This window comes from Rhinolophus sinicus, linkage group LG17 (genome assembly GCF_036562045.2).
Source record: "Rhinolophus sinicus isolate RSC01 linkage group LG17, ASM3656204v1, whole genome shotgun sequence".
Classification (NCBI taxonomy): Eukaryota; Metazoa; Chordata; class Mammalia; order Chiroptera; family Rhinolophidae; genus Rhinolophus; species Rhinolophus sinicus.
In genome coordinates this window covers 9,173,970-9,200,470 of record NC_133766.1, presented here as the reverse complement: position 1 = coordinate 9,200,470, position 26,501 = coordinate 9,173,970, and the positions used below count along the sequence as shown (strand labels likewise).

Below are 26,501 nucleotides of genomic sequence, written 5' to 3'. Positions count from 1 at the left end.
TTACTCAACTTACCTATGTTAATGTTAATGTCACCCAGAAACACCTGTACAGACACCCCAGAATAATGTTTAACCAAGCATCTGGACACCCTGTGGCCGTCAGGTTGACATGGAAAATTAACTACTGACATTACTTGTCTCTCCTGCCTTCTTGACCCGTCGCGTCATCTTTTGGAGCACAGCTCATTTCCGTCCTTCCGTCTCCCTCAGCTTCCAGGCCACCATGGTAAAGTGAGTTGTAATCTTTTTGATGGTCTAGGGTAGGGGTGTCCAAACTGCAGCCCGACCCATTGTTAACTGGCCCATAGCAAATTCCAAACATATATTTAGTTTACTTAAATAAACCAGGTGAGGCAATACATACTTCACTTCGAGTGAGTGGCCCGGCTGTTTGTGTATTTTACCGCATATGGCCCTTGGTGAAAACTGTTGGAAAAAGTTTGGACACCCCTGGTCTAGGGTCTTGCCTTTGATTTGTAAAATCTGCAACACCTGTGAAGCACAATAAAATGACGTGTGCCTGTATTTGTCCATACCATCCCGATCCCCCATTCTTCCACGAGGGAACAACCTGTTTTTCAGGTTCCCTGGAACAACCCTCTACACTATGGCTGTTCCTGGTCTCGGCCCCCCTTCCAAGCTCATTCTCAGACCTGCTCTCAAGTGTGGAACCCCTAGCTCGAGCCCCATCCCAGCCCCCCAGTCTGCTGTCTCCCTCGGCCTGTTTGTGCAGCTCGGTTAAGGCCAGACAAGTGGGAAGGTCAGCCGGAGCTGTGTGGCATTGTTTCTTTGTGGAAGGGTGGGATGGCTCAGGCATAAAGACACTGGGGTGTCTCATTGCTAAGGAGGGGCTTTGGTCACCCTGTAGAGAGGCTCTGGGTCCTTGGATTCTCTTGGTCAGTGACTACCTGGCGACACTGCTAGTCTCTTCCCTGCAGGTGGAACTAGATTCAAGGGAAGGCACTGTAATAAAATAGCTAGTGTCCTAACCAAGCATTTCCAATGTTTATTTAATCCACATAACCACCCTAAGAGGTAGGTGCCATCACTATTCCTGGTTTACAGATGAAGAAACTGTTTAACTCAAGCTTAACTCTTCTGAAGTCACAAAGCTGGGTGGGGGAGCTAGGAAATGAACCCAGGCAGCCTGGATACACAGCCAGCACTTTAATCCCCAGACGGCCTCAGCCACAGGCCAAGGACCTACCACCTTCCCGGCTTAGGGAGTGGAGGTGAGGCCTGCCCCCCACAGCAGCCCAAGTCAGCATTTCTCACCTGACATTTGTAAAACTGGGGTGAGCAAAGGTAAACAAGTCCACATGAGGCCTCATGAACAATGCAGATGTGGGGGCTTCATCCCTTCCCCCTTCGGACTCAGCAGCCCTGAGGTGAGGCCTCCACTAGCACAGGCCCCCTCGCTGGGAGCCCCACTGCAGAGGTATAGAGGCTGCTGTAGCAGAACTTTTCCCTTGGGCAGAAATGGCCCCAAGAGGCACAAGTGACTGCTCCAGGTCACGTCCGCATCCATAAACTCATCAACAGTACATGATTCATTTCTTCGATAAATATGTGCCCGCTGCTCGCTCGCTGGACCTGTGTGCATGGCTGGGGCACTTGGCTGTGGAGCGTGTCTGCCAAAGACCCCAGACAGTCATAGGCACTCGCTTTGCAGAACACCTGCCCGCTCCCAGGGGTGTTGAGAGCATGTCCGAGTAGAAACGCAAGTGTGGGAAGTGCAGCTTCCACTTGGGGGTGCAGATCTGGTGGGTCTGGGAGAAAAGGTCTATATCGATTGTGGGAAAGTGCAAGTTGCAGACCTGTACCTGAGGGTGGTGTGCATGTGTGCGTGTGTGTGCGGGGTGAAGATGTACAGTTTCCACAAGCCCTTTGCTTCCTGCAGCTCATGCAAACCAAGCGTTTGTTCCTGGGTCACTGAGGAAGCCCGCTGCTGCCTTCTCTCTGTCCCTCTCACCCTGCCCACGGTTTCCTGACACTTCAGTGAAACTCATGCCCTGAGCAGGTCTGTCCCCTCATCACCAGCCCCGCCCCGGGCATTCAAGATCACTGGGTACCAGACAAGGTCCTAGAGAGGAGTGGGATTCCTAAGAGAAACATCACAGCAAGTCTTCCTAGCACACCCGTCATGCCCACCCTTTATCGGGAGGTTTTATGGGACTTGTTACAGGGTGAGAGCCTTGTGACCAAGGCACAGCCCCTGCTCTCACGCCTCTCCAGAGAGAAGACAAATGCATGTGGAATTTCAAACCAAGTGCCAAGAGCAGCCCCCAGGGAGATGCTGCGCCTGACCCCAAGGTGGCAGAGGCCCCCACCCCCTCACTGTACTGCCCAAGTGGGCCTCTCCTCTCCCAAGGGAAGCTGGGGTGCTTAACAGGGCCCTTCAATCAAGACACGAGGGCACGTGGCTGAGAGGCTGAGTGGCCGAGTAACAGCGGTGGCGTTTTCCAGGCCGGGACTATCGGATTCTCTTCTGTCCCCAGGGAGTGGCCCTGTGAGGCCGTGGCACAAACGGGTAGTGTTACTGGGATGAAGTCATCTGAGGCCGCGCGCACAGAATATTGTAGCCGGACACTACTGTGGGAGCATTAACAATATTTTCCTCATTCCTTTGCCTTTTCAGAGGGTCCGTTTGCCCTTCCCTCTGGGGGGAAAGGGAGGAAGGGTGTGAAGGGTGGAGGGCAAAAAAAGAGTCTTCCAGGCTTTGGTTTCCAAAAGCTTAGCTCTCAGGGGAATGGAGAGAGCTCCGGGCATAAACAGGATGTTGGGAGGGAAATAGGGTAAGAGGCAGTGGGGAGAGGGAGATGGAGGGAGGGAGGGAGAGAGAGAGGGAGAGAGGGAGGAGGGAGGGAGAGAGATAGAGAGAGGGAGAGAGAGAGGGAGGGAGGGAGGGAGGGAGGGAGAAAATGAGGGGGAGGAAGAAGGAGGGAGGGAGGGGGAAGGAGGGAGAGAAAGGGAGGGGGAGAGAGAGGAAGAGACAGAGAGTTCAAGTCAGCCAGAGAGCAGTCCTTGGTTCCCCAGAGAAAGTGCCCTGGTCTCTGGTCCTGCTTCATCAGGGAACCAGAGCCTAGACAGGTTGGGGTGGGGGGTGGGCTCAGACCTCACTGACGTAGGACAGGACGAGTTGGGAGCCTGTCACCTCCCCACCTTGTTTTCTAGTGACCTGAGTTTGAATTGCTGCCCTGCTACTTCCTCCCACATCTTGAGCAAATGCTTTCACTTCTCTGAGCCACAACTTTCTCACCTATAAAAGGGGGTTCATGATGGCCTCTCCTGGTGGTGTGGTTGCTGTGAGGGTGGGCAGGGAGGCGAGTCCAGCAAAGCCTGGCCCACAGATGCCAGTGCCTTCTCCCTCCCCAGTCCCCCTTTCCTCTCCTTCCACGCCTGCTGCATGAGCCCCAGGGCCCTAACCTTGGCGGCCCTCTGCCACCCAGCTACCTGTGTCCCCAGCAGCCAGGCCCAGGGCTGGGCTCCCCTCCCATCTCTGCTCATCTGCGATCTGACCCCTGCTGCCTTCCTTGCAACTTGCAGGAAGACAGAGATCCTTTCTGCTTTATTCTGGCTGCACCGTGGCTGCACGCAGTAGGCACTGAACAGTATTGATTTAGTAAAATCTGTCAGTTTGGTAGGAAAAGGAGGAGAATGGAGAACAAGGAAGGACCAGAAAACCGGGCGTAGCCTCTGCCAGAGGTGAGGAGCCTTGCCACCGCCACCGGTCCTGTGCTGCAGCCATGCTGGCCCTGGGGCTGCAGGCCTGCCTCTGCTTAGCAGGTAAGGCCACTGCCTGCTGGCAGGAGGGCACTGCGCTCCGTGCATGCCCAGGGCTCGGGTCTCAGGAGAGGGTGCCTTTCCCCTGAGGTTCCCAGATTTTGAGGTTAAGGGGAAACAAAGTGGAACTTTTTTTCAAACGTCAGTCCACACCTGGTGACAGAAACCTCCCCTCCCCTCCCCAAATCCAGGGGCCCAGGGTCCAGAACCCAGTTTGCTGTTCTGCACATCGTTTCACTCATTCGTTCCTCATTTACGCATCTAACCAACAAGTCTTTAGTAGGTGCCTAGCAGGTGCCTGTCAGAAATGGTCCCTGACTATACTGAGCTTACAATCTAGTGGGGGTTAAAGACACTGGGCAAGAAGATAGCAAATAAAATCATTACAGAATGTGACAAGTGAAGGGGAGGAAATACTCAGGGTGGGGGGAGGGTCACAGGGAGAAGCATGGAGGGGGCTCTTTAGGTAAAGTTGGCAGGGACGGTTCTCTGAGGAAGGGAGATTTGGGCTGAGTCTAAGAGATAAATGAGGGAAATGCAAGAGGATGGTGACTTGGAAAAGTTCAAGGTTCAAGATACACAATGGCCACAGAGCTGACAGGATTCACTGCGTGACTGAATGACAAGAAGGAGAGAAAGGGAGGGACCAGAGGTGACTCCTGGGTTGGGGCTGGCTGGAGACGCTGGAGGGAGGAGGGGTGCCATTTAATGAATTGGGGGTCTGGGACAGAGCAGACTGGCAGGGTGACTCTATGTAACGTACAGAACGGCAGCCGGACACAAACACAGAGCTCAGTGCTGGACGCCTCAGGACTGTGATCAAATCCAGAAGATCGGATGGGCGACAGGGTTTGTCCAATGGTAGCTTGTGACCCATTAGATCCTAAAATCAATATAGTGGGCCATAGGCAGTGATATGAAAAAAATAGGGGTAACAAAGGTCAAAGTGAATCACACATCGTAAGAAAGAGTCGTATTTTTTTCTATTGCCTTTCCTGGGCACAGGGATCCTCCAGCTCCAGACAGCGTTTTCCTCTGGTGGGTGAGAGGAGTTTCCGGCTTCTGGGCCAGTGCTTGTGGGTCCTTTTCCCCGTCCTCCCACACTGGGCCCCGCTCTTCTCAGTTTCCTCTCCTCGGGCATCTGGGGTGAGGCTGGCTCGTAAGGCCTGGGACCCCGTAAGATCCTGGCCCCAGGCCCTTCATCCCTCTGCACAGCAGGGCCTGGGCCGAGCTGAGCAGCCCCCGACCAGCCCTTGTTTGCTGGGACCCCGGCAAGGACACGGAGTCAGCAAGGAAGGAAGCGGACATTCAGGTCCTGGGGCTCGGGGCTGGTCCCCAGAAGTTTCACTTGTTCATGAGTTTGTTCGTTCACTCACTCATTCCTTCCATCCTTTTCAGCACATTGAGACCTTCTGATGTGCTGGGCTTGGAATAGAATGATGAATACAGCTTGTTCTTTGCTCCAAAGTTGTCTGGATCTGGTGGTAGAGACACAAAAGCAAAAAGGTCCTTTCCCCGGAGCTTTTAGAAAATTCTGGTCCTGGTCCCAGCAAATCCAGATCCTGAGCATCGGTGTATTTGAAAGGCTCCCCAGCGGTGACTCAAACGTGCAGCGGGTTCTGAGCCCCTGGCGCCTACGTCAGGGCAGTGCCATGTGATAACTAAGGGCTGGGAACCCCATGCACAGTCCTTGGGTCCTGGCTCTACCCCTTCCCACTGGGTGGGCTTGACCAGGTCACTTAACTCTCAGTGACTTGGTTTCCTCAGTTATCACACAGGTGCAGTCACAGGGCTGTTGGAAGGACTGAATCAGCAAAGGGCACATGACAAGCGATCACGAAACACCACCTACTGTTATCAACACTAACCAAGCTGCACTGCAGAATGCAGGCAGGGCACCTACCAAAATGGGCAGAGGGGTGAGGAGTGAGCTGGCAAAGGGAAGCGGGAGATGAGGGCATTAAGGGAGCAGGTGGGGGCTGCCAGTCCTTCGGGCCAAAGCAGCAGCTTGTGGTAAGGCTTGGAGGCAGAGCTGTGAGCAACTGGAGGGCCAGCGGTGAGGGGCCTGGCGGAGAGAAGAGGCTAGGGAGGCGGCCTGTGGCGTGACTGACAGCTCTTCGGGGACCAGGACGCGGGCTGCAGGTGGCCATACAGTGACAGCCTTTCTCCCCCCAGCCCTGCAGCTGGCGAGCAGTGGCAAGACCTTCCAAAGGGTGGAGGGGGAGCAGAGCTGGCTGCAGGCCCTGCAGTACTGCCGGCAGCACCACACGGACCTGGCCGACCTTCAGAGCCTCAACAGCCCGAGCGCCATCAGCAGCCTCTACTTCCTCACCAAAAGCACGGCGGCGTGGATCGGCCTCTTCTACGACGTGCGCACCCATGGCCTGAGCTGGTCCAGCGGCTCGGTCTTCACCACCCCCAAGTGGAGCGTGCTGCCCATCTTCAAGGAGGGCATCTGCGCCACGCTCTATTCCGTGGCTATTGTCCCCAGCCTGGGGGCCGCCTCGTGCACAGAGCAGAAGCCCTTCATCTGCTACGACGGTGTGTGCAGAGGCCTGTTCGGGCCTGGTCTTCACCCAGGATTGCTTCTCAAGAGCAAATGAGAGCGAGAGAACTCACCAGCCCGTGTCTTTCAAGGATGGCTGACTGTTATCTTAGCCCCTTTTTCCTACATTCCTCTTGGCAGCCTTAGTTTCTATCTTCTCTGTCCCTCGTTCCCCAGAGTCCATCTAGAGAAATGGGGGTAAATCAGGGTCGAGAAAAAGCAAAATGTGGAATGTTCTACTACGTCCCTTTGCCAATTAAGGATTTAGGGGAAGAGGGAAAAGACAGGGAAGAAAAAGGGAAAGACAGGGTGGGGATTAAGTTGCATCTATGCAGAAATGGGAGAATTCAAGGTCTCTCGCCTTCTCAAAAAGCAATGTGGTTTTGTCTCATGGGGGTGTGGGAGGTGGAACAGCCATTCTCTGGGAGACCCTCTGCTTCCAGGGAGGAAGTGGGTGCAGCCAGCTCCTGAGGGCACCTCCACAGGAAATCCACCATCAGTACTCAATGTACGTGGCACTGGCCAGCCTTGTCCCCCCCGCGGCCCTCTCTCCCCCAGGGGGCCCACGGCAACGACCCTTGTCTGAGATCATGCAGGGGGATGGTTAAAGACCAGAGAGCATTTTCCTGGTAAGAAAAAAAAAGTGCCAGTTTCTGCTTTTCTCTCCGTTAGCCAAGGCCCAGCCCAACTCTATACCACCTTAACTCCTCAAATAGAGGCATGGAGGACTGACCCGAAACGTCCCCCAATTCTCCACCACACTGTGCCTGTCCCAGGGCCTTGAAATGTAGTGCACGGTGGCCCTGCCTTGACATCGGGGTTCCAAAGCCAGCAGGAGTGGCCGCCAGGGTGGGAGCCCTGCCAAGGAAGGACTGTGTGTGAGGTGCATCTGACGCCTCCACCCACACACCCTGTCCTCTTCTGCACCCTCCTCCCTGGGGTCTGCCCGCCTACAGTCCCTTCTCTAGAGAGGGAACTTTCAAAACCCTCAGACCTCTTCACTTAAGCACATTCAACAGGTCCCGTTAGCACTTAGAATCACATCCCTTTTGTAGCCAGCCAGGCCCTGCTTCATCTCTGTGGCCTCCTTTCCTATTTCTCTCCCTGGCCACGCAGGCTGCTTTCCATTCTGCACACCCACGCTGTCCTTCCCTTCTCACCTTAGGAGCTTGGCCTTTGCCTGGCTGGGGTCTTCCTTCCGAACTCTTTGCAAGGCATGCTCCTTCTCATGTTCTGCTCAAGAGCAAGGGTCCTGCTCATCTTATTTCTGCGGTTTTCCCAGCAGAAATAAGCGTCTAGAATAGCCTAGAATAGCATCTGCCACGTAACTGGAGAGCGCACACTCTCTCTCTCTCCTCTCTCCCCACCCCCCTCCTGTCTGTCTGTCTGTCTGTCTAATGTAAGCAGGAACAAAGGAGCCTGTCTAACCTTGAGCAAGGGTTCTCCCACATTCAACTCTGGGGTTCCTGGCACCTGCAGAGTGCCCTGCCAGCCCCACAACACATGGTCTGTTTGTTTTACAGACCCTGCCGAGGTGCATCGCGACCCCATGGAGCCCATTTTCAGCCTGATGCCCTCTCCAGAGCCAGGTACACACCTAGGAACTCAGCCACCGGACCCGCTGGTCACTACTCCTGGGTCCCCATCCCCCTCACCCCACTCCTCCACCTGGCTGAGGGATCCCCTGGCTTAGCTGCCCCCAGGTGAAAACCCCTGGGGAGCGTCAATGCATTTATTATTCAGAGAGAGGTGACTTGATCAGGGTCTCCAATCACAGTGGCAGAGCCCAGGCTGCATCCCCGCTGTTCCCATGCCCCCACCTCAGTGGCTGGCCCACAGCTCAGGCCCATCTATCTGGATTATCACTGCCCTGGTATTTAAAAAAAAAAGTTTCCCTTTCTGTCTGGTGTAGAGGGATTCCGTGGCAGGCAAAGGACACTCCTCCAGCGACCTGCTTTGTGGGACTGGTTTCCTGCATGCTGTGGACTATGGGGGTGCAAAGTGAAAATCAGTCTCCAGGGGCAGGCAGACCTGTATCTGACCCTCACCTGCTACTTCATACGGCGAGTGTGGGCAAGTCATCAACCCCTGGAGCCTTTCTAAGCTCCTGTGTGAAATGAAGTTAGTATCAGCATCTGCTTCTCAGGATGACAGCGGGGATTTACAAAGATGACGTATGCCACACGCCCAGCTCAGGTTTACATATGGAAAATGAGGGAAATGTCAGGCAAATCTCGATGGGCCTCGGTCTTGTGTCAGAGAGTCTGCGAGGCCCCATTTGTATCTGAGGATGTGACTCCCAATTCTGCAAACAGAGGTTTTTCCTTCCTCAGGTCTCTGCACTCGCTGCCTCAGGTGGTGCCAAATTCCCTCCTCCCCAAACTTATATTGTTTCGAATCACCGATGTGTATGGCCTCTGTGTTCTCTGCCCCTAGCTGAGGTCCAGATTGGCAGACTGACCTTTCGGCGATTTGAGCACGGAATGACATGGATGGCAGCCCTGGGGTACTGCCGCAGCCACCACACGGACCTGGCCGACCTGCAGACGCTGACTGACCAGGCAGGCAAGGAAGCCTTGAAGTCCATCACCAGCGAGACTGAGGCCTGGATTGGCCTCTACTTCGACGCGGTCTCTAGGTCTCTGAGCTGGTCCAGTGGCCTGGGTGCCAGCATTCCCACCTGGCTGCAGGTGCCCAAGTTCGGGGTAGGGCTGTGTGCAGGACTCCGCACCTACGTCAACTACTCCCCCAGAGTCTACTCAGTGGTGTGCTCTTCCCTGCAGCCCTTCATCTGCTTCTATGGTACGTGGCCGGCCTCCCTGCTGGCTTTCGGCAAGGCTAGAACAGGATGGGACATGGGTTTGCTGAGCAGCAGGAAACACTGAGAATAGAGCTGAGGACACACTTCCCGACTCAGGGTAACTGATGCTGGAGCAGTATTTAATTTGGGGGATCTTTAAAGAATGGAATGGGCCCCATCCAGCCTCGGGGCATTACCAACTAGCAATAGGAATTAGTTTCTGGGCAATGAAGTGGTTGAGTGTGGGCTCTGGAATCGGACAGACGTTATTACTTCCTAGAAATAAGGTGGGCAGCGTCTCTGGGCTCCCTTTCCACTTCCAGAAAATAGGTTTAACAAAATGTGAGTGATGACAGCCAACTCATAGGACAGCTTTGAAGACTGAATGAGGATTATAGGAAGGAACTAGCAGAGGCCCTGCCACCCAACAGACGTTAGCTATTGTCATTGTTACTGTCACTATGAATGCACGGGAGCCAGAGGCCACCCTGCTTATTTTGGATCTTATGAATAATGTCTCCTCAGCAACAGGTCTCGTCCTCTCCTCTCTCCTTCCTTCCTTCCCTCCCGCCCTCCCTCCCTTCCTTCCTTTTTGTAACAGCTTTGTTGTGATAAAATTCACATACCTTAAAATTCACTCTTTTGAAGTGTCTGATTCAATGGGTTTTAGTACACTCACAGGGTTGTCCAATCAGCACTACTGTCTGAATTTAGGACATTTTTCTTCACCTCCAACAGAAACTCCTTATTCTGTAAAATAAGAATGATGGTTCCTCCATGAACAGCTGTTGTGAGGAACAGAGATTGTGACAGTACCTCTCTGTGGTTGGCATGGGTGGGTACACAATACATGCGTCCTCCTGAATTTGGTTACTTCAATGGAGGCTGGCCCAGCAGTGCCTGGTGGGACTTCTCCCAGGCCCAGTAGGTGTGACAGAGCTGTGTCCCCTCACGCTCACTCTGGGTGTTTACCTGCAGACCCCTCCATCGGACACCGGCAGTCGGCAGCGCTCCCTCGGCTCATCAACACTCCCTCCTTGGAAGTCATGACGGGGATGACACCCCAGCCAGGTATACGCCTCTGTTTTCTCTCGTACGGGTGCTTTGAGCCAGTGGTTGGTAGGATCCTGGGGTCTTCAGGGCCTGGGAGGTGGAAGAGGGTGTCTCACAAGCAGCAGCACAGGATCGGCCCCATGGTTCCTCTGAGAAGGGCCAGAGAAGAGGTGAGCCAACGTGGGTGGCAGCCAAGGGCCATTTTCAGACAGGGAGTGCCTCCCACACTACTGGGCTGGCTGGGGTTGGGAGAAGGAGGATTCCATCACCAGCAACCTCCCTCCTTGAACTGGGCCACTGAATTTATAGTTCCAGGACCAGGAGACCCGAGAGAGGCAGGCTGTGCAGTCTCTCAGGTGAGGTGACCTGGACCTGGCCTGAGAGACTGGAGGATGCTGAGCAGAAAAGGCACCAGAGAGGCCTTTGAGGTTGGGTATCCTGAGAGGGAAGCACAATAGAGGTGCCTATTGAATCCCGTCTTATGCTGGGCTCCTCGGAGAGAGATGAGGGGTGAGTTGTGGGGACTATGTGTAGGGACGTGGCTGGGAATGACAGCGACAGCGTCCTTGAGCGTTTTTAAATTCCTGAAGCATCTTCACAGTTATTATCTCATTTTGCTTCCCAAGAGTTCTGAAGCTGACGAGGATAATGAGGGGCCCCTCACAGGTCTGGTTCTTTACAGATTCCTAGTCACACAAAGAAAGGTCTGATTGCCTTTTTTGGAGGACACGGAGAAATGAGGGGACTTGCTCACAGAGCTTCATTAATTCTGGGAACACAAAGGAAAGGCAGGGCCCCTCCGGAAGGAGCTGACAGCCAGATGGGAAGGGAGCTGGTAAAAGATGGTGTTGCCTGCGTAGTCGCAGGCAAGGTGGGGACACAGCACAGGCAAGGGGGTTGTCCCAGCTCCCGCAATCACATGAGGATTTCCTGGAGGAGCTGATTTTGAATGAGGAAGAAGAGGTAGCTTGCAAAGGGCAGTGGACGGGGGCTAAGTGGGGGCTTGCAGGCAGGAGCTGCAGGTAGGTTGGGGGTGTTGAGCAGGGAGGCCCAGATCACGCAGGAGGGTGCTAAGGAGCGCGGCCCGACCCTGAAGGGAACAACGCCGGGCCCGTCTGTGGTCAGATTTGGTTTGGGATGGGACCCTGTGTTCGTCCCATCTAAGGTTTAACCGAGCACCTGTCCGGCTGCCCCTGGCACGCTGGCCACCGCTTCAGGAGGCCCTCCTTGCGTATTTGTCACAATGTCTGTGCAGGGCCTCTGGGGGCCACAGACGGACGTAGGGTCCCTTCCTGGCCACTCAGCACCACTGGCTGGTGTCCTGGCCCTGCGCGGGGGGCCTTCGCAGGGGCCCGGGGTGCGGCGGGTACCTACAGAAGCCCCTCTCCTGCCGTAGGAACCAGCGCCCACCTGGGTCGCACCACAGCCCACCGGGCTGGACCCCGAGTCTTGCTGCTCCAGCGCCCCCTGCGGAGCCTCTGTCCCCTAGGAAGTGGCCGGGCGCCCGCTGGCCTCTACTTTGAGCCCCGCTGTAGTCCCCACGCCCCCGGGGGACCCTGTGACTGAAGACAAGCCCGCGACTCTGCGGGAGGCAGCGGCGAGGCCCTGGTTGGGCCCCCCCAGGCGGTGCCTCAGTTTCCCCCAGGATGGTGTCACGCCCTTTGTGGGTCACTTACCTCTATGGTCCCACGGCTCTGAGCCTCGAGGAGCTTTTGGGCTGGAAGACAGCGTGTCAGAGGCTTCCGGTTCTGGGCGCCATTCTGGGCCGAGCCGTGGCGCGCACTGCGCGGTGCGTGGGAAGCCCCGTGCCGGTCGCCCGGAGGCTCCTGGGAGCCGGAGACCCCACCCCAGCCCGGCCCAAGCTCCCACGCACTGGGCCACAGGCGAGAGTTGTGGGTGAGTAGGTGGGGGTGTGTGCTGGGCCAGCCCCCGCTTCTGGCTGCAGTCCAGTCCACTCCACAGGGGCTGTCGGGCCAGCTCGCCCTCCCAGCCTCCATGGATGATAATTTAGGACGGGCCGTCTAGCGGAGAAACAGTCTATTTGGCTGCAGAAGACTGACAGCCAAGGGTTGGGGGCTCTACTATAATACCATGTTTCCCCAAAAATAAGACCGGGTCTTATATTCATTATTGCTCCAAAAGACGCATTAGAGCTTGTGTTCAGGGGGTGTCATCCTGAAAAATCATACTAGGGCTTATTTTCCGGTTAGGTCCTATTTTCGGGGAACACGGTACTTAACTGTGTGTTCTTAGGCAAGTTTCCTCAACAAATGGTAGTTACTACCGTTCTAATCTCAATTCACTAGTGAAATGATTAGTGATGTATTCCGTCTCCTGGCCTTACCTACTGGGTAGACAGGACTGGCCCTCATTCTCGTTTTAATAGTTATGATTATGAACGATCACAATTATGAATTAGTGAGACTGCAGACTGTCACAGGGCAGGGTGCTTTATGCCTCTGTGTATCTTTTCCAGGCCTAGAATAGTGTTTTTCACGTTGGTAGATGATTTAATTCAATAATCGCATTCCCTGAGTACCTGTTTTGCACAAGGCTTTGAACCGTGGGCACCAAGGTGAGCAGGACCCGTTTGCCGTGTTTAAAAGAGCTTAGTCTAACAGGGACGAATAGAGACCCAGGACAGTTCGGTAAGTGCGGCACCAGAAGTGTGAACCAAGGGCCTGGGCAGGAAAGGGTCTCATGCATTCTACCTGGAAAGGTGGTACAGTAGTCCCCTCTTATACATGGTTTCACTTTCCTTTCAGTTACCTATGGTCAACCACAGTTCAAAAATATTAAATGGAAAATTCCAGAAATAAACAATTCATAAGTTTTAAATCGTGCATCTGAGTAGCATGATGAAATCTTGGGCTGTCCCACTCTGCCCACACTGTACAGGCTGCCTGCCCAGAGAAAGAGAGGACATCCGTATAACTTTTAGTACAGTATATATTGTTAAAATTGTTTTATTAGTTACTGTTGATAATCCCTCACTGTGCCTAATATTTAAACTTTATTATAGGTGTCTATGTATAGGAAAAAATATAGTGTATATACAGGGTTTAGTACTACCACAGTTTCAGGCATTCACAGAGAGTCTTGGAACCGATCCCCCATGGATAAGGTAGGACGCTGTAATTGGACAAAAGGTAATGGGGGATTTCAGTAGGCAGCCAGACCTAGAAGGTTCTTCCTGACAGAGGGCTCAGCATTGGCAAAGACCGGCAGATGTGCAAGTGTGTAGTTTGGGAATGACAAGCAGTCTAATGTGATCGGAGAGTTAAGTCACATATTTGGCAAGGGACAAGTAGAAAGAGTTTGTAAACTAGGGCCAAATGCTGAAGCCCTCAATCCTGTAGTCAGTGGTGGAGCCATCAGAGATTTTTGGCAAGTGAGCAAAATGCTCAGATCTGTACTTAATTGAAGCAAGGTGTGATAATGACATGCGACAAGGCCTGTACTAGGAAGCAAAAGGTAAAAAGCATGATTCAACATTACATGTGTTCTATAGTCACAACAAGGTTGAAAGGAAACACCAACTTAGCTTAGGAAAAGAGATTGGGAGGAAATCTGTGAAAATGTGGTTATATGCAGGTGATGAGATATGAGTGTTTTAGGAGTTTACAGATTTATTCATCTCATTAAAGAAATTTACAGTGCTTGGGGTGGGGAAAGAAGAGGGCATTTGGAGAGGAAGCCAACCAGGACGAGTCTGTGGGGAAAGCCTGTGACAGTCTGGCTGGGTGGAACCCAGGCCACATCTGGAGCAGCAGAACGAGAAGAGACTTGAGGGAATTGATTTTACATCATTTGCAAGTGACCTTAATTGAAGAAATATAAATACAAACACATTTTTTAACAATGCTCAGCTTTGTTCACTGAAATACAGGAATGCAAATTAAAAAGCCAGATGCATTTTTAAAAATTTATTTTTCTTTACTTACCAGTTTGGCAGAGATTTAAAAGGGGTGATAAAGCTGACAAGAATGTGGGAAAATCAGCCTGGCAATGTGCATCGCTTCTGAAATGTGCACGGCCATTCACACAGAGGTCTACCCTTGGACAAGTATTAAGGAAATAATAGTACAAGGTGCACACGTATACACACATCCTCCACTCACAAGGTTATTGGTTGAAGTGTTGTTTATTCCAGTGTAAAATCAGGCAAGCTAAAGGTCAGTAGAAGCAGATCAGTCAAATAAGTTCTGGCACATTCAATGAAGTACTATGCAGCCTTTAAAGAGAATAAGGTCGATTTTTACGCAAATTAAAAGATTCAAGTTAACAGTGGTTGTCTCTGGGTCAGGGCAGGGGATATTTTGCTCAAGTAGTCTATTATCATATACCACAGAAACAATACGGTTATTTCCATATTTGACAAAAAAAGGCATCTATCTGCAAGGCACTTGCAGGACTTTGGTGACTGAACCTGAGAGCAAGTGAGAGGGAGTAAGGGGGCAGCTGAGGGACGCTGGGGTCTCTGGCTGGAGCACCTCAGCAGATGGGCAGCCATACGGGGGAGAGGAGGTTGCTGGGGGGAGGCTGAGCTTGGTTTTGGAGGTGCTTCCTTTGATGGAGATGTTGGGGGTCCCTGGCTGCCATGGTCGGGGCTCTGTGTGGCTGGCAGACAACATAAGGGGATTGTGCCTTTTGTGGTAGGAACTACTGGAAGAACACATTTGGTGCTGAGAAGAAATCTCCTAACTGCCCAAGCCCCACAAATCCTGTATCAGGGACCCTTTGTGAGACATGATGGTGTAGCAACTCCAGGGCCGGGTACACGAGCCTGTGGGAGTCAGTCAAGGGCTGGCAGGCACTGAGCTCCCCAACGGAATGGTACATGGCCGTGGCTGCTAGCTCAGGGGCAGTCACCAATCTCAAACCGCCTTGCTTCTGGCTGTATTTGCAGTAACTCCTTCATTTTCCCCTCCTGTAGCTGTGCCCAGTGAAGGAACTGGCACTGGTGTGAGAGATATAGCTACTGCCACTCAGGCCCCACATGTGAGCGTGTCTAACCACCCAGAGTCTGAAGAACACACTCCAGCACCAGAATCAGGTAACTGCTTCTGATGACCACGTTCCACAGCCAGACAGTTAAATCTCGAAAGCACAGGGCCCCTGAGACCTGTTTATGAAAGACAGCATGAAATGATGAGAAGGGAACAGGAGTAGGAACGAGGAGGAGGGTCCTCGAGTTAGCGCCCTGGCTACGGAAAGCTCAGGGAGCCAATTCCCTCACTTCTGAATCTCCGATTTCTCACCTGCAAAAGGGGAAGAAGGTATAGGAGAAAATGCCCTGCTCACACCAGGGGGCAAACCACCCAATGAGATAAATACGCAAAGGTACTTTATCAACTATAACATGCTACACAGATATAAAGTAATCCTGTAACGAGGTTGTAATTCCTGTCTGCGTATAGAGGCTCACGGCCGCAGGCTGAGCTTGTTAATAGGCTCAGAGAACTTAGTTTCCTGGGTGGAATGGTGTGTGGCATCTACTTAATACATTTATTAGAAGGAAAATACAGAAGAGAAACTGCTTGATGGGGGAGGAGACGCTCACCTTACCGTCCGTCATAGCTCTTTCCTTTCAGTCATGAGTTGGTTGGTCCTGATTGTGGCTGAGCAGTCTCTTGTTCAGCAGTTTTTTCTTTTTTTCCTTTTTGAAATCCTAAATCACCATGTACCATCTATGGTGTCCAATGGGCACTCCTGACTGCTGAGAACTTGACGTTTTCAAAGGGCAGTAGGAGAATGTGCACCGAACCAGGCAGTGCTTTGTTTTCCAGGGAAACTCTTTGGAATCCTGAAAGCAGATTTTATTGTCCCAGCTCTGACGGACCCAGAGGATATGAAAGACCAGTTTTTGAGTGAGGTGAGACTTCTGCCTACCTCTAATTTTGATTAGTCCGATGACTTGACAATGCAAGCAACATGGTCAAAACCAGTATGATCAGAGAAAAACCTTTGTAAAATTAGCTCATCTTTTCCCATTGCCATCACTTTAGCTCATGGGGACGCGCTGGCTCATGTGCTGGGGATCTTTTCAGATCCTGTTCTTACTCTTTCCAACCTTTTCCCTCAGTTCCTTTTTCTTCAATCAAGGCAACATATTCAGAAGGACTTGAATTTGGGTCTTCGCTTTCCACTTAATAGTTGTGTGACCTTGGGCAAGTAACTTACTCTTTCTGAGCCTCGGTTTCCTCATGAATTAGGAACAACAGTACCTAACTTATATGGTTGGTATTATGATTAGATGAAACATTCCATATAAAGTGTTTAGCAACTTGGCTCATATAAAATGCTCAGTAAACATAAACATTAGCTATCGCGATCATTATCAACATTGTTATTATTCTCAATGTACATTTGTTCCAGGCTTTCTTTTTTTATGTTGTTCTTTGAAAGTATTGTGAGATGGGAGATTGTGAAGAAAAATTATTCCTAAATATTACGACGAAAGCCTCAAGCTGATTTTCGAATATGGCCCAAGGGCTCATTTTTCAGTTATATCAGATAATCAGAGGATGTCAGACAATTCTTTATGGGTCATCTGGACCAAATCATAATTTTACAGACAAGGAAACAGACTGGCATTTACCTAGTAGCTGATTGTAACTTACTCACAGGCCAAAGAAACAGCTAATAGGCAATTTGCTAAAATCTCACAAACCCAGGTTTCTAGAAAGAATGGAGTTTGTGTGTGTGTGTGTGTGTGTGTGTGTGTGTGTATGTGTATGCACGGATGCGCACATGCCAGCAGCACAGAAGGGAGTGGAGAGTTTTGCTCTTGAAGGAAGAACAGGTGCAAATGCTACAACTCAGCATCTGATAAATTTTTAAGTAAAAGTTCAAGTAATAAGACTGCAGTGCTGAGTATCAGGTCTACCAAAGTCAAGGACATTTTTGGCAGTGAGGGGACCAGACCAGAAGCCAGTAATAGGAAAATTGGGGTCAAAATGAGGAAGTCCATCTTCTGGTCACCTTTGTGGGAATGTATCTATCCCATATTCATGGGGAGAATTTCTACCTCACGGATTTAAAGATGGGATTGCTGGGGACAAGCTGAGTGTGGGGGAAGGTACACTATACATCGTCAGTTTTAGCAGCGTTTAAAATTCCAAATGGAAGGAAAAGAAACACCTGTAGCCAACGTGTCCCTGGGTTTCAGGGACAGGGACAAAGAAACGCTGTCACAGTCATACACAGTGCCAAGAGCGCCATATGGACTTACGGCTATTAACTCTGGCTGAAGTTGGAATCCCCTGGGGGAAGTTAAAAAAATACAAAACAAAAAAAAACCCTGACCACCTGCCCGCAACCCCTAGAGATTCTATTGAATTGTTCCAGGTGGAGCTCAAGGGCACCCCACTCTCTTTTTTTTTAAGTTGTGCAGTGATTCTGACGAACAGTCAGGGGTGAAGAGCACCAGTTAAGTCATTTATTTTAGTCTCCTTTGTCACCAGACTTTCTTTTCGGCTGGGGGGTGGGAGTGCGTGTACTTTCCCGTCGGTGAAGGTGCTCATGCCAAAAGGCAGGCAGCTGGAGGGAGGCTAAGAAAAAGAAAGGGTACGGCGGACGTAAGGGGTGATGGGTGGACAGTTTAGGACTGAGCTGATGAGGTCACAAGACAGTGTCAATAGTTTCTCTCTTTTTGATATTTCAGATCCAAGAAGTCTTAAAGGTAACATTAGGTCATGAGCAATTCAGACTGAAATGGGTCGGCTTTGAAGTCAACAAAAAACAGTGCAAGTCTACTGATCCGGAGATGCCTTCTCACTCAACTTAGGATTTTGAGTGAATTGTAGTATTGCAATTCCTCGTAGATGAGAATTAGAAATAACTCCAGCTCTGTGAAGAGGTTAACTGGTGGAATTTCAGACCTACACCCAACACAAAAGAAAACTACGTATGCAACCTGCATCCCTGGATTTTATAGAATGAAATAGGTAAGCAGGAGAAGATGGAGTTATTAGGGAACAACAACCTTGAGAATGCAAGCAAACACAAACAAAAAGAAAGAAACCCCAACGAAACAACAAAAATCCTGACACAAACCCCATTAATCTCTCTGGGGAATTCAGAGAGAACAGTAGTGGTCTGAGAAGCTAAGTGGGGTCTTACTTTCAAATAAAGTGGACACTTTCTTTATCAGCAACAAGTTAAAGAGATTTCAAATTCTCGGGAATGAGGAACTCTCTAAGGGTGTTACCACAATACAATATGTGTAAATGCCAGCTATTTGTCCTACATCTAAATATTTCTTACCTGTAAGTTGGGAAATCATAAGACATTGTTCTTAATGTTAAAATACACCTTCAGAATAATGTCCCTGCAAACATTTTCTTTCTGGTTTTTCTCCAGGTATCCTAATCACCCAGATACACGCTAAAAGTAAGAGAGTACTGTGTCAAATACAGTAGCAACTTTAGTCTGAAATGTTTAAAGTTAAAGTTTATTTGTATTCTTTGTAGGATTATCGATAAAAGACCTCAAACATTATCTATATCTGTACATGTACAAGAACCATCAAAAATTATTCACAGAACAAAAATAAATCTTCTTTAGAACAAACCCAGGTAATGAAATGCAGATATGGATCTCACATATGGAACAATCTAAGTGCTACCAGCACAAAAATATGGCTTTAAAAATAAAATAAAATCTTGGGTTTTGTTTTTCTAAGGTGTATTTTTCTCTTTCTTGAAATCAAAAATAAATTATTTAGAGCTACCCTTGTAACATAGTCATGTGTATTAACACCCGTTTATTAAGGCCCTGGAGATGAAACACAAAAGCGAATTTAGAAGGTCAAGTGCTCACAGGTGTGATTCAGGTGAGTGTTCTGCTGTCTGCTTGAGTTAACGGTAATGTAACTAGGAAATACCTAAGCACCAGTCAAAAGTTGACCTTTACTGTTTAGTTCAACTTTCGTACAGGTTAGTGGTCATTGAATCAATTAGTATTTAACTTTTTGGTGAACTGGGAATTGAAATTTTCCCTTGGGAGTTTAGCGATGACATAAATATGATATTTATACATAGATATTTGTAACCCCACACAGATGATGGAGACCCCTAAAACACAGCTTTTGTGGAAATCTCTCTACAACAACAGATAAGTCTGTAAGTCCCAAACTAAACGATTTCCTAGGGGAAAACGAGGGCATTTGAATAAAAAAATAAGAACTGAGTAGGAAAGGAAAATGCATGCTGAAATTTGGGCAGAAACCACCATTTTGCTTTCCTTGGGCAGCCGACCGCATTTGTCGAGTCCTGCTGAGCTGGTTACTCCGTCACCTGAGGATTAACTGATCAGGAACCAAAACTACGTCTTTCTGGATCCCACTGTCAGATCCGTGAGATTCGCCTTTCTTTCTATGACTCCCCAAGGTAGCAATGATATCTAGAGTTCTTGAGCTAACATCAAACCAAATCAATTTCAAGTTACTTTAACTTATATATATTTACATATAACACATATGGTACATTTTAAAGAAAAGAGAACCACTGTCATAAAATCTTAACAAATGAGAGCTAAAAATCTGAAAACCCAAGAAAGTTGGGGAATCACTGCTCTAGAAGATGGACTGACATTCAGAAAAGGGCAGCCCTAGGAGTTGTGCGTTTCGTGTGAGGGTGCACGTGTTACGGAGAGAACTGCCTGTCCATATACCTGTGTACTCTTAAGAGCAGGTCCAGGCTATAAATCCCCATGTCCTTGAACTTTTGGACTGCTGAGAAGTCTGCTGTGCAGTGTCCCCCTTTGGCTCCTGTTACCTTCCTCAGGTTCTTTCACTCCTCATAAGATATTTATTCTATCTCATGCAAATTTCATCACTTTTGTCTTTCCTAAACTCAAGAGCTTTGTAACTAGGTGGTGACAAGAGAATGTTTCTAGAACTAATAATCACTCAAACACGAAAAGAGATTATATTTAAAAATTCAACACGCCAATATATCTTGCTTTTAAAAAACGAGTCAAATATGAATAGGTCTTTTCAATGGAAGTATTGATAAAAACAAAGTATCCCAAATTCTTGGCCCCTAGCTCGGGGTGGGAAGACAACTATGTACTGCTGGGGCAAGCAGGAGATTTCACCACTAGACTTGAAAAAGAGAAGGGGAAGGAAGAAGAAAGCCCTTTTAATTTTCCAGTCGGTAGGAGAAGTTGGCCTCCAAAGATGTGGCTGAAAAATGGTGTAAAGCTGTGGCATGGGCTCAGGAGCTGCTGAGTGAGGCCCAGTGACAAGTCTAGTCAAGCCTGGGGTTCGGGGTCACATGGGACTTAGGTAATCTTGAAGAGGGTTCCTCCCCCAAGTTCAGTCCCACAACCAAGCTTCTCAGGAACTCCACACTGGAGATAACTAGAACTAAACGTACATGGAAGACAAAAGAAACACTACTGCAAACTCACTTGATGGCAATTGTCTTGCTCTGGGACTTCCAGAAAAGAACTGCTCCCAATCCTCTGAGGGCAGCGTGAGAGTCAGGGGTCAACAGAACTACAGACCCGTGAACAAAGGCCACAGTGAAAAGCTTTACTTCTAAAGTCAAGCTAATTCTCAAGGGCATACAGCAGCATAGACAGAAAAATCCTACTTTTTCTTGCACTGTCCAATGCCATTTGCAGGGAAAGGCAGCAGTGGACCAGAGAAAGCTAATTCTGATCACCCTGATGCCAAGTGAAAAAGCAAAAAGCTCTCGCAGCACGATCACCTCATCTCATCACATGTTCCTTGTCCACAGACTGCCCTGGATGAGAGAGCCTGGAACACAGCACGTGCTCAGGTGTGTGTTACAGCCACCTGGTTGTAACCTCCCCTGTGTCAGGGCTTGTACTGCACAGAGTCAGGGAATATGAGGACCCAATGGAAACGTAACTCTTTTTGCTGTTTCAGCCCAGACAGCTCAGTGTACCAGTGACATAAAAGGGACTAGGAAGCCCTTTTCCTAAATCCTACCAACACCGTCCTTGTTGATGGCAAGTCCAGTTGTCAGGTAGACAAGCACTTAGCAAGAGCTTGCTCTGAATTCCCAAGTCCACTCAACCCAGGGCTGTGCTGAGCCCCACAGTGTGGTGATGTGTTGGGTGGAGGAAGTATAAGACACGGCCACGTATATTCACCCGCTTCTCCAACCACGTCCCTCCTCCCAGCAGAACAGAGGTTTGTACCTAGTTGGACTGAAGAAAAGCCAATTAAGCAATACCTCCATAAAAATGATCGCCTGTTGCTGCCTTCTTCCATACTTAAAACAAACCAACCAACCTCAGAAAAATATTTAGATAGAAATAGGCTCAAAGGATAATCTAAAATTTAACATCTCGCAACAACTCTGAACTTCTAGCTTATTTCTAACTTCATTATTATTATTATTTTTTACTCTCTTCATTCAAGGTTACTTGATAACAGAGGGCTGCATAATCTATGTAAACATTTGGGGCATTTAATCTTCCAAGGTAGGCAGCTCTAAGGAGCCCACATGCCAACAGGATGTATTGCATCCGTCAAAAACACATTGGATGTTTCGTGTCTCCCCCACAGGCAGGTAAGCTTATCAGCCCTCTGTAATCCATAGCCAACACCTGAGAGCTTCCAAACGTCAGTGCAAGACTTCAGCCACATTACATACTCAAGGCCGCTGAAACTGACAATTCTTTTACCAGGTTGTCTGTGGCACAATTGAAGGCTTTACAAAGAATGAATTAGACCTGGCTGGAGCTGAGATTGGCCACAAACAGGAACAGAGCTATGTTTACATTTCCCCTTGTCAACAACGGGCAGTACTTCAGAATTGGTAATGGGTTTTTTTTCCCTTTAAAATAAGTGATTTTGACCAAAGTGTGCTGTCAGCTTGGAGGCAGAGATAAGAATTTGTAAAATAACTACTAAGGGTCAAGAAAACACACAAGGGCCCAAACATGTGGCCAAGAAGTCTGCAGATCAGATCAGCATTATTGGCAGCCCCTATTTCACGTTTGAGTGGCAGACACGGGGAGTGTTATGAAGGCAAATGTTTTAAAAGGTCGTGGGTGGGGGGGCCATGGTGACGTTGCTAAGACGCAAGGTCCCACCTGAGAGAAGGCAGAATGCATGCTGGGGTTCGGTGAAAAGGGATGGTTGGTGTCACTGTCTGGGCTTCACTCAAAAGAGGACACACAGACACATGTTCTCTTGTTCCCTTCCAAATATCGTTATGTAGAAACACTCACCCCTCTCCTTTTTCAAAATTTCCTTAAAGTTTTCAATTTAAAATAAACATCATTAACGTACTTGAGAAATTATTTTTTTTTCAATATAAATAACTGCCTAGCTCTCACTTCAAGAGATCCAAAACCCTTTTAACGTTGTATCTGACAGCACAGAAGGCATGAACGTTTCCTATTTGTGCAGTTGTATGTACACGTGTGTGAATAGGTATTATATATATTTGTATATATAATGTCTAACATGTAACATTCCATACTTCTGATAACCAAGTTTGCATTCAAGATGACAGTTCACATCTTTGGAAAAAAGAAAATAAACTAGCTCCATGACTTTTTCTGTCCTACAATCAAGCCAAGGATGACAAATCTACTAAGAGCATGGGAACAACAACTGGAATGTGCTATCTCCATACTTTTCGTTTTCTTTTTTTCACAAGAGTATTCGTCACTTTTAAAAGAGTGATGCTTCGGATTTGGGTTTCCTTTCCAAATTTTACTTAGAAGATTAGAGAAAGAAGCTATTTAAAAGTTAAAGATTGAGATAAAAGTACCCTGCCCAGAGATATGCTAGTTCAATGAATAAAATCCTGATCCCAAATAAAAACTGTAACTTACAAATAGAAATTTTTTAAAAATAGGAAATATTCAGAGATTTCTGCTATGGTATGTATGGTTAGCCCTTTTCTGTACAGAAGAAAGGGTGTTTGTTTTGGAAGGTTTATGAATAGCATATTTGAATGATATCTCCAGGGGAGAGTAAACCCTGTTGATGATGCTATTTCCATCACGGGGGAGGAAAGGGCAGTGGGTTTGTGAAGGGGAAGATGGTATGTAGAGACTCAAATATTTATAGTTTTGTAAACTCTAAAGAGGAAAAAGAACACCCTTTATTACAACTGGGGTAAATAAAAAGCCCCTGTTCAAAATGGAAAATTCCCATCTGCGGTAGACAGAAGGAAATAAACACAGCCAGGAGTTCAATAGAAGTCACTCCGGAAGTCCAGCTGTGATGCAAGAGCTCTTATCTGTGTCCTCTGAAATGGGGTACCCCAAATCGGATGAGCTGTCCATCCAGAACCAGTCTTGGTTGGTCAATGGGATAAAATATCTTGTTTGGGTCTTAGTATTTGTATGTGGTCCTAAAGGGAAAGGGGGCTGGAGTGGGGTGTTTTAACTGGCAGGTGAATCCCTGAAAAAATCCATTCTGACAATGTCTATTGCACGCCATGCGCGTCTACCAGACAGACAAACACTTGGTCTCCATCTACTGAACCCCTGGGCTCACTTCTCACTCACACACAGTTCCTACCTTCCTCCTCTAACAACTGCAGTGCTTTCAACAAGAGGAAAACAATAATAAAAATAGCAATAATTAAAAAGGTAATCTACATTATTAACTTCCTTTTGGTATATTACAGTGGTGTTTTCTGTACATGGCCCAGAACTAAGTTCCCTATGTACATAGAGACATGGGGGGAAGCCTCGACCTCGGACGTCTTAGCCTCATGCCCTGAAAGACAAGATTCCTTCCTTCATTCGAGAGTTGCCCGTCACACTGCTGTTCTCAAGCAGCGACATCCTGTAAACCTGGCCAGGTTGGATGAAGGGCTGGGGACAGGAGAGCGGGGACATTTCCTTCGGTCTCCTCCCACAGTCTGTCTAGTCACAAAGCCCGTCAGCAGCTGCTGTTTTTGAATTCACCATTCTCCGTGATGGACAGCTTGGTGGGGTTGGTGGGAGAGACGCCATTGCGGGCCTGGGTGCTGTAACGTTCCTTCACCTGCGTCAGCGCGCCCATCAGTCTGGTGTTGGCCAAATCCAGGGACACGATCCGTTTTTCCTACAACACACCAATCACGGCTTTATTCGGGCCACATGCAGGAAGTCACACCATGGTACTCTCTTTACTGAATGACTATCCCGATGCTTTCTATCAAACAGCGGTACGCACGATGCTTCCCAGACAAATGGAACGTCTCTGCCTCTTTCTGCGCACTCGTCAGGCCCAGCTTCCCCTGAGCCCAGTGAGTCTGGGTTTATTTTCTCTCTCTTTTTGCCTTTCAGCATAGCGGGATTTGTGATTAATAACCCCTTGGGATACTAGGACATCACGTAAAAATGACACCACGTGTTACTTCAGGTTACGCAACACAGGTGTCAAGGGGCCTGACGGTATTAAGTGCTTTTGGTCAAAATTAAAACATGGAAATTAGGTGGCAAAGAAAGAAGCACAAGAGGTTTCATTTCACAGAGGAGAAGTGTAAGTGATCTGTGGGTTCTTAGGCCCCAAACAGGGCACAACAGTCACATTTGCAGTTCAAAATTAAAAACAATACATAGTGGCAGTTTCTAGTCACCAACAAAGTGAGGATGCGACAGCAAGGGGGGAAAGCAGCCAAAAGCTCAGGCCAAGGAGTCACTTGAATATGGGGAGGGAGATGTGGCCGAAGGGGGATGCCGTAAACATTACACATGAAAACACACAGAGAACACCAGCTCCTCGACTCATTCCAGCTCAGAGTTACTCCAGGAAAGCTACCAATAAGGAGATTGCTTTCATTTTGTTTCGAGTCTCTGGAAAAAAAAATGCTTTGGAACCAGTATTTTGGAACCAAAGGTTGTTGAACACACACACAAAAAAACAAAACAAAAGTGGGAAAGGGCCAAAAAAAGGCAATCCCAAGGAAAGTAGGCTCATCTAAATTTAAAAAAAAAAAAAAAAAAAATCCCATCAAAAAATTATCAGTCTCACGAAGATTAGGAGAGAAACCCTAATCCTAGTTTGAGCAGCTAGGTAAATCATTCCAGAACCTTTCCAACATGAAGTCGTCACTTTTCAGTAGATACGTTAACGCAGAGAAGGACCGCTTTACCTACGCCCATGAAATTAAAAAGAAAATAACACATGAGGAACAACCGCCAAAGCCAAAAGGAGCTTCCCTACCCTGGGAGTTTTTGCATCCACCTGGGGAAAAGTATGGTAAGGTGAGTCATGCGATGGTTCGGACAGGACCTATGAGGGCAGAGTTGGACGCTGTTCCTTGCTGTTAGAGGGCTGCTATCTGGGGCTGTGTGCAGCCTACTCTGCTGGGAAACGAGCTGCCAGGAGGAGGCAGGGGGAAGACCACTGCCCTGGGGGAGAATTTAGGTAAAAGCATACACAACAGCAGTATCAACTGACACGTCCCTTTAATCTCCAACTTGGGTTGGGGCGGGGGGATGTATATGGCAGCAGGGCTGGTGGTCCTAGTTTCAAAGTATGAAAACAAACAAACAAACAAAAAAAAAACTAGCTCAAGCTTGTTACTATCATTAAAAAAAATGTTTTTTCCTTTCCCTAATGGAGAACTCAGCTGGTAAGATACCCCAAATCAGCATTATTAATTAACCACTAATCTAGTGCAGGACGCTTTTGGCTTTGGGAAGGTAAGTACCTCAGTGTAAGGATAGGCAAAACTCAAAGACAGACAGATTCACAAGGCTTTAAAAAATAATAATAATTGAAAAAATTACAGCCAGTGGAGTTTGCTGGGATTATAAGTATAGATTTTTCATCCAAGCCAGTAGGTAAGGATTGGTCAGCGGTTACCAGAAAACAAGGGGTGGGAGCCAAATCTGATGTTTCCCCCTATGGTTAGGAAAGATCTCTAAACAGAAAAACTGGTAATTTCTTGAAATAATGAAAAAAGAAAAGATATTTCCGTATTAGGATAAATTATAAGGCCCCAATACTAAGGAATGCAGGCTTCTCCAGGTTTATACAAAAAAAAAAAAAAAAAAAGGCATTCATGAAAAATTATTTGATTCTTAAAGGGTCAAAAAGAAGGCTAAGAGTGATTGTAATTATTTACTGACTACCAGAGCAACAGCTGAAGACAAGCACCCCTCACCCCCTGCCACCCTCCGCCCAACAGTTGAAAGTTTCCAAGTGGAGAAACTCCCTTTTGTAATTCCCCTCACTGCCAATCTCTCAAAACAAAACAAAAAGGAAAAGGAAAAAAAAATCAAATAGGGACTTTTGAAATTCAAGTTCAGTCGGCAAAAGATGCTCTGTCTGACATTTCGATTCTGCCTGGATTGAAAGGCAAAGCCATCGAGTCCCTCCCTGCC

General features: G+C 48.5%; 3 protein-coding genes across 15 annotated transcripts in view; 1 reads left to right on the top strand and 2 right to left on the bottom strand.

Annotated features, from left to right (window-relative positions):
* The window catches only part of TEX35 (testis expressed 35), a 30,161-nt gene extending 22,341 nt beyond the window's left edge, over positions 1 to 7,820 (bottom strand). Inside the window, exon 1 of the mRNA XM_074322356.1 lies at positions 7,489 to 7,820. The gene's annotated coding sequence lies outside the window, so the exon portion shown is untranslated. The remainder of the gene's footprint in view (positions 1 to 7,488) is intronic.
* CLEC20A (C-type lectin domain containing 20A) lies at positions 3,030 to 18,483 on the top strand. Its single transcript, XM_074322355.1, has 8 exons — positions 3,030 to 3,786; positions 5,959 to 6,324; positions 7,852 to 7,917; positions 8,765 to 9,130; positions 10,107 to 10,199; positions 15,118 to 15,237; positions 15,971 to 16,056; positions 17,848 to 18,483. The coding sequence occupies exons 1-8, from the start codon at positions 3,747 to 3,749 to the stop codon at positions 17,968 to 17,970; spliced, it is 1,260 nt and encodes a 419-aa protein (XP_074178456.1). The 5' UTR covers positions 3,030 to 3,746; the 3' UTR covers positions 17,971 to 18,483.
* A 137-nt stretch (positions 18,484 to 18,620) lies between these two features.
* The window catches only part of RASAL2 (RAS protein activator like 2), a 263,139-nt gene continuing 255,258 nt past the window's right edge, over positions 18,621 to 26,501 (bottom strand). For all 13 annotated transcript variants that reach the window (XM_019729474.2, XM_019729562.2, XM_074322349.1 and 10 more), the window contains one exon: positions 18,621 to 24,231. In XM_019729474.2, coding sequence (XP_019585033.1) covers positions 24,089 to 24,231 — 143 coding nt within the window. In that variant the 3' untranslated portion in view covers positions 18,621 to 24,088. The remainder of the gene's footprint in view (positions 24,232 to 26,501) is intronic.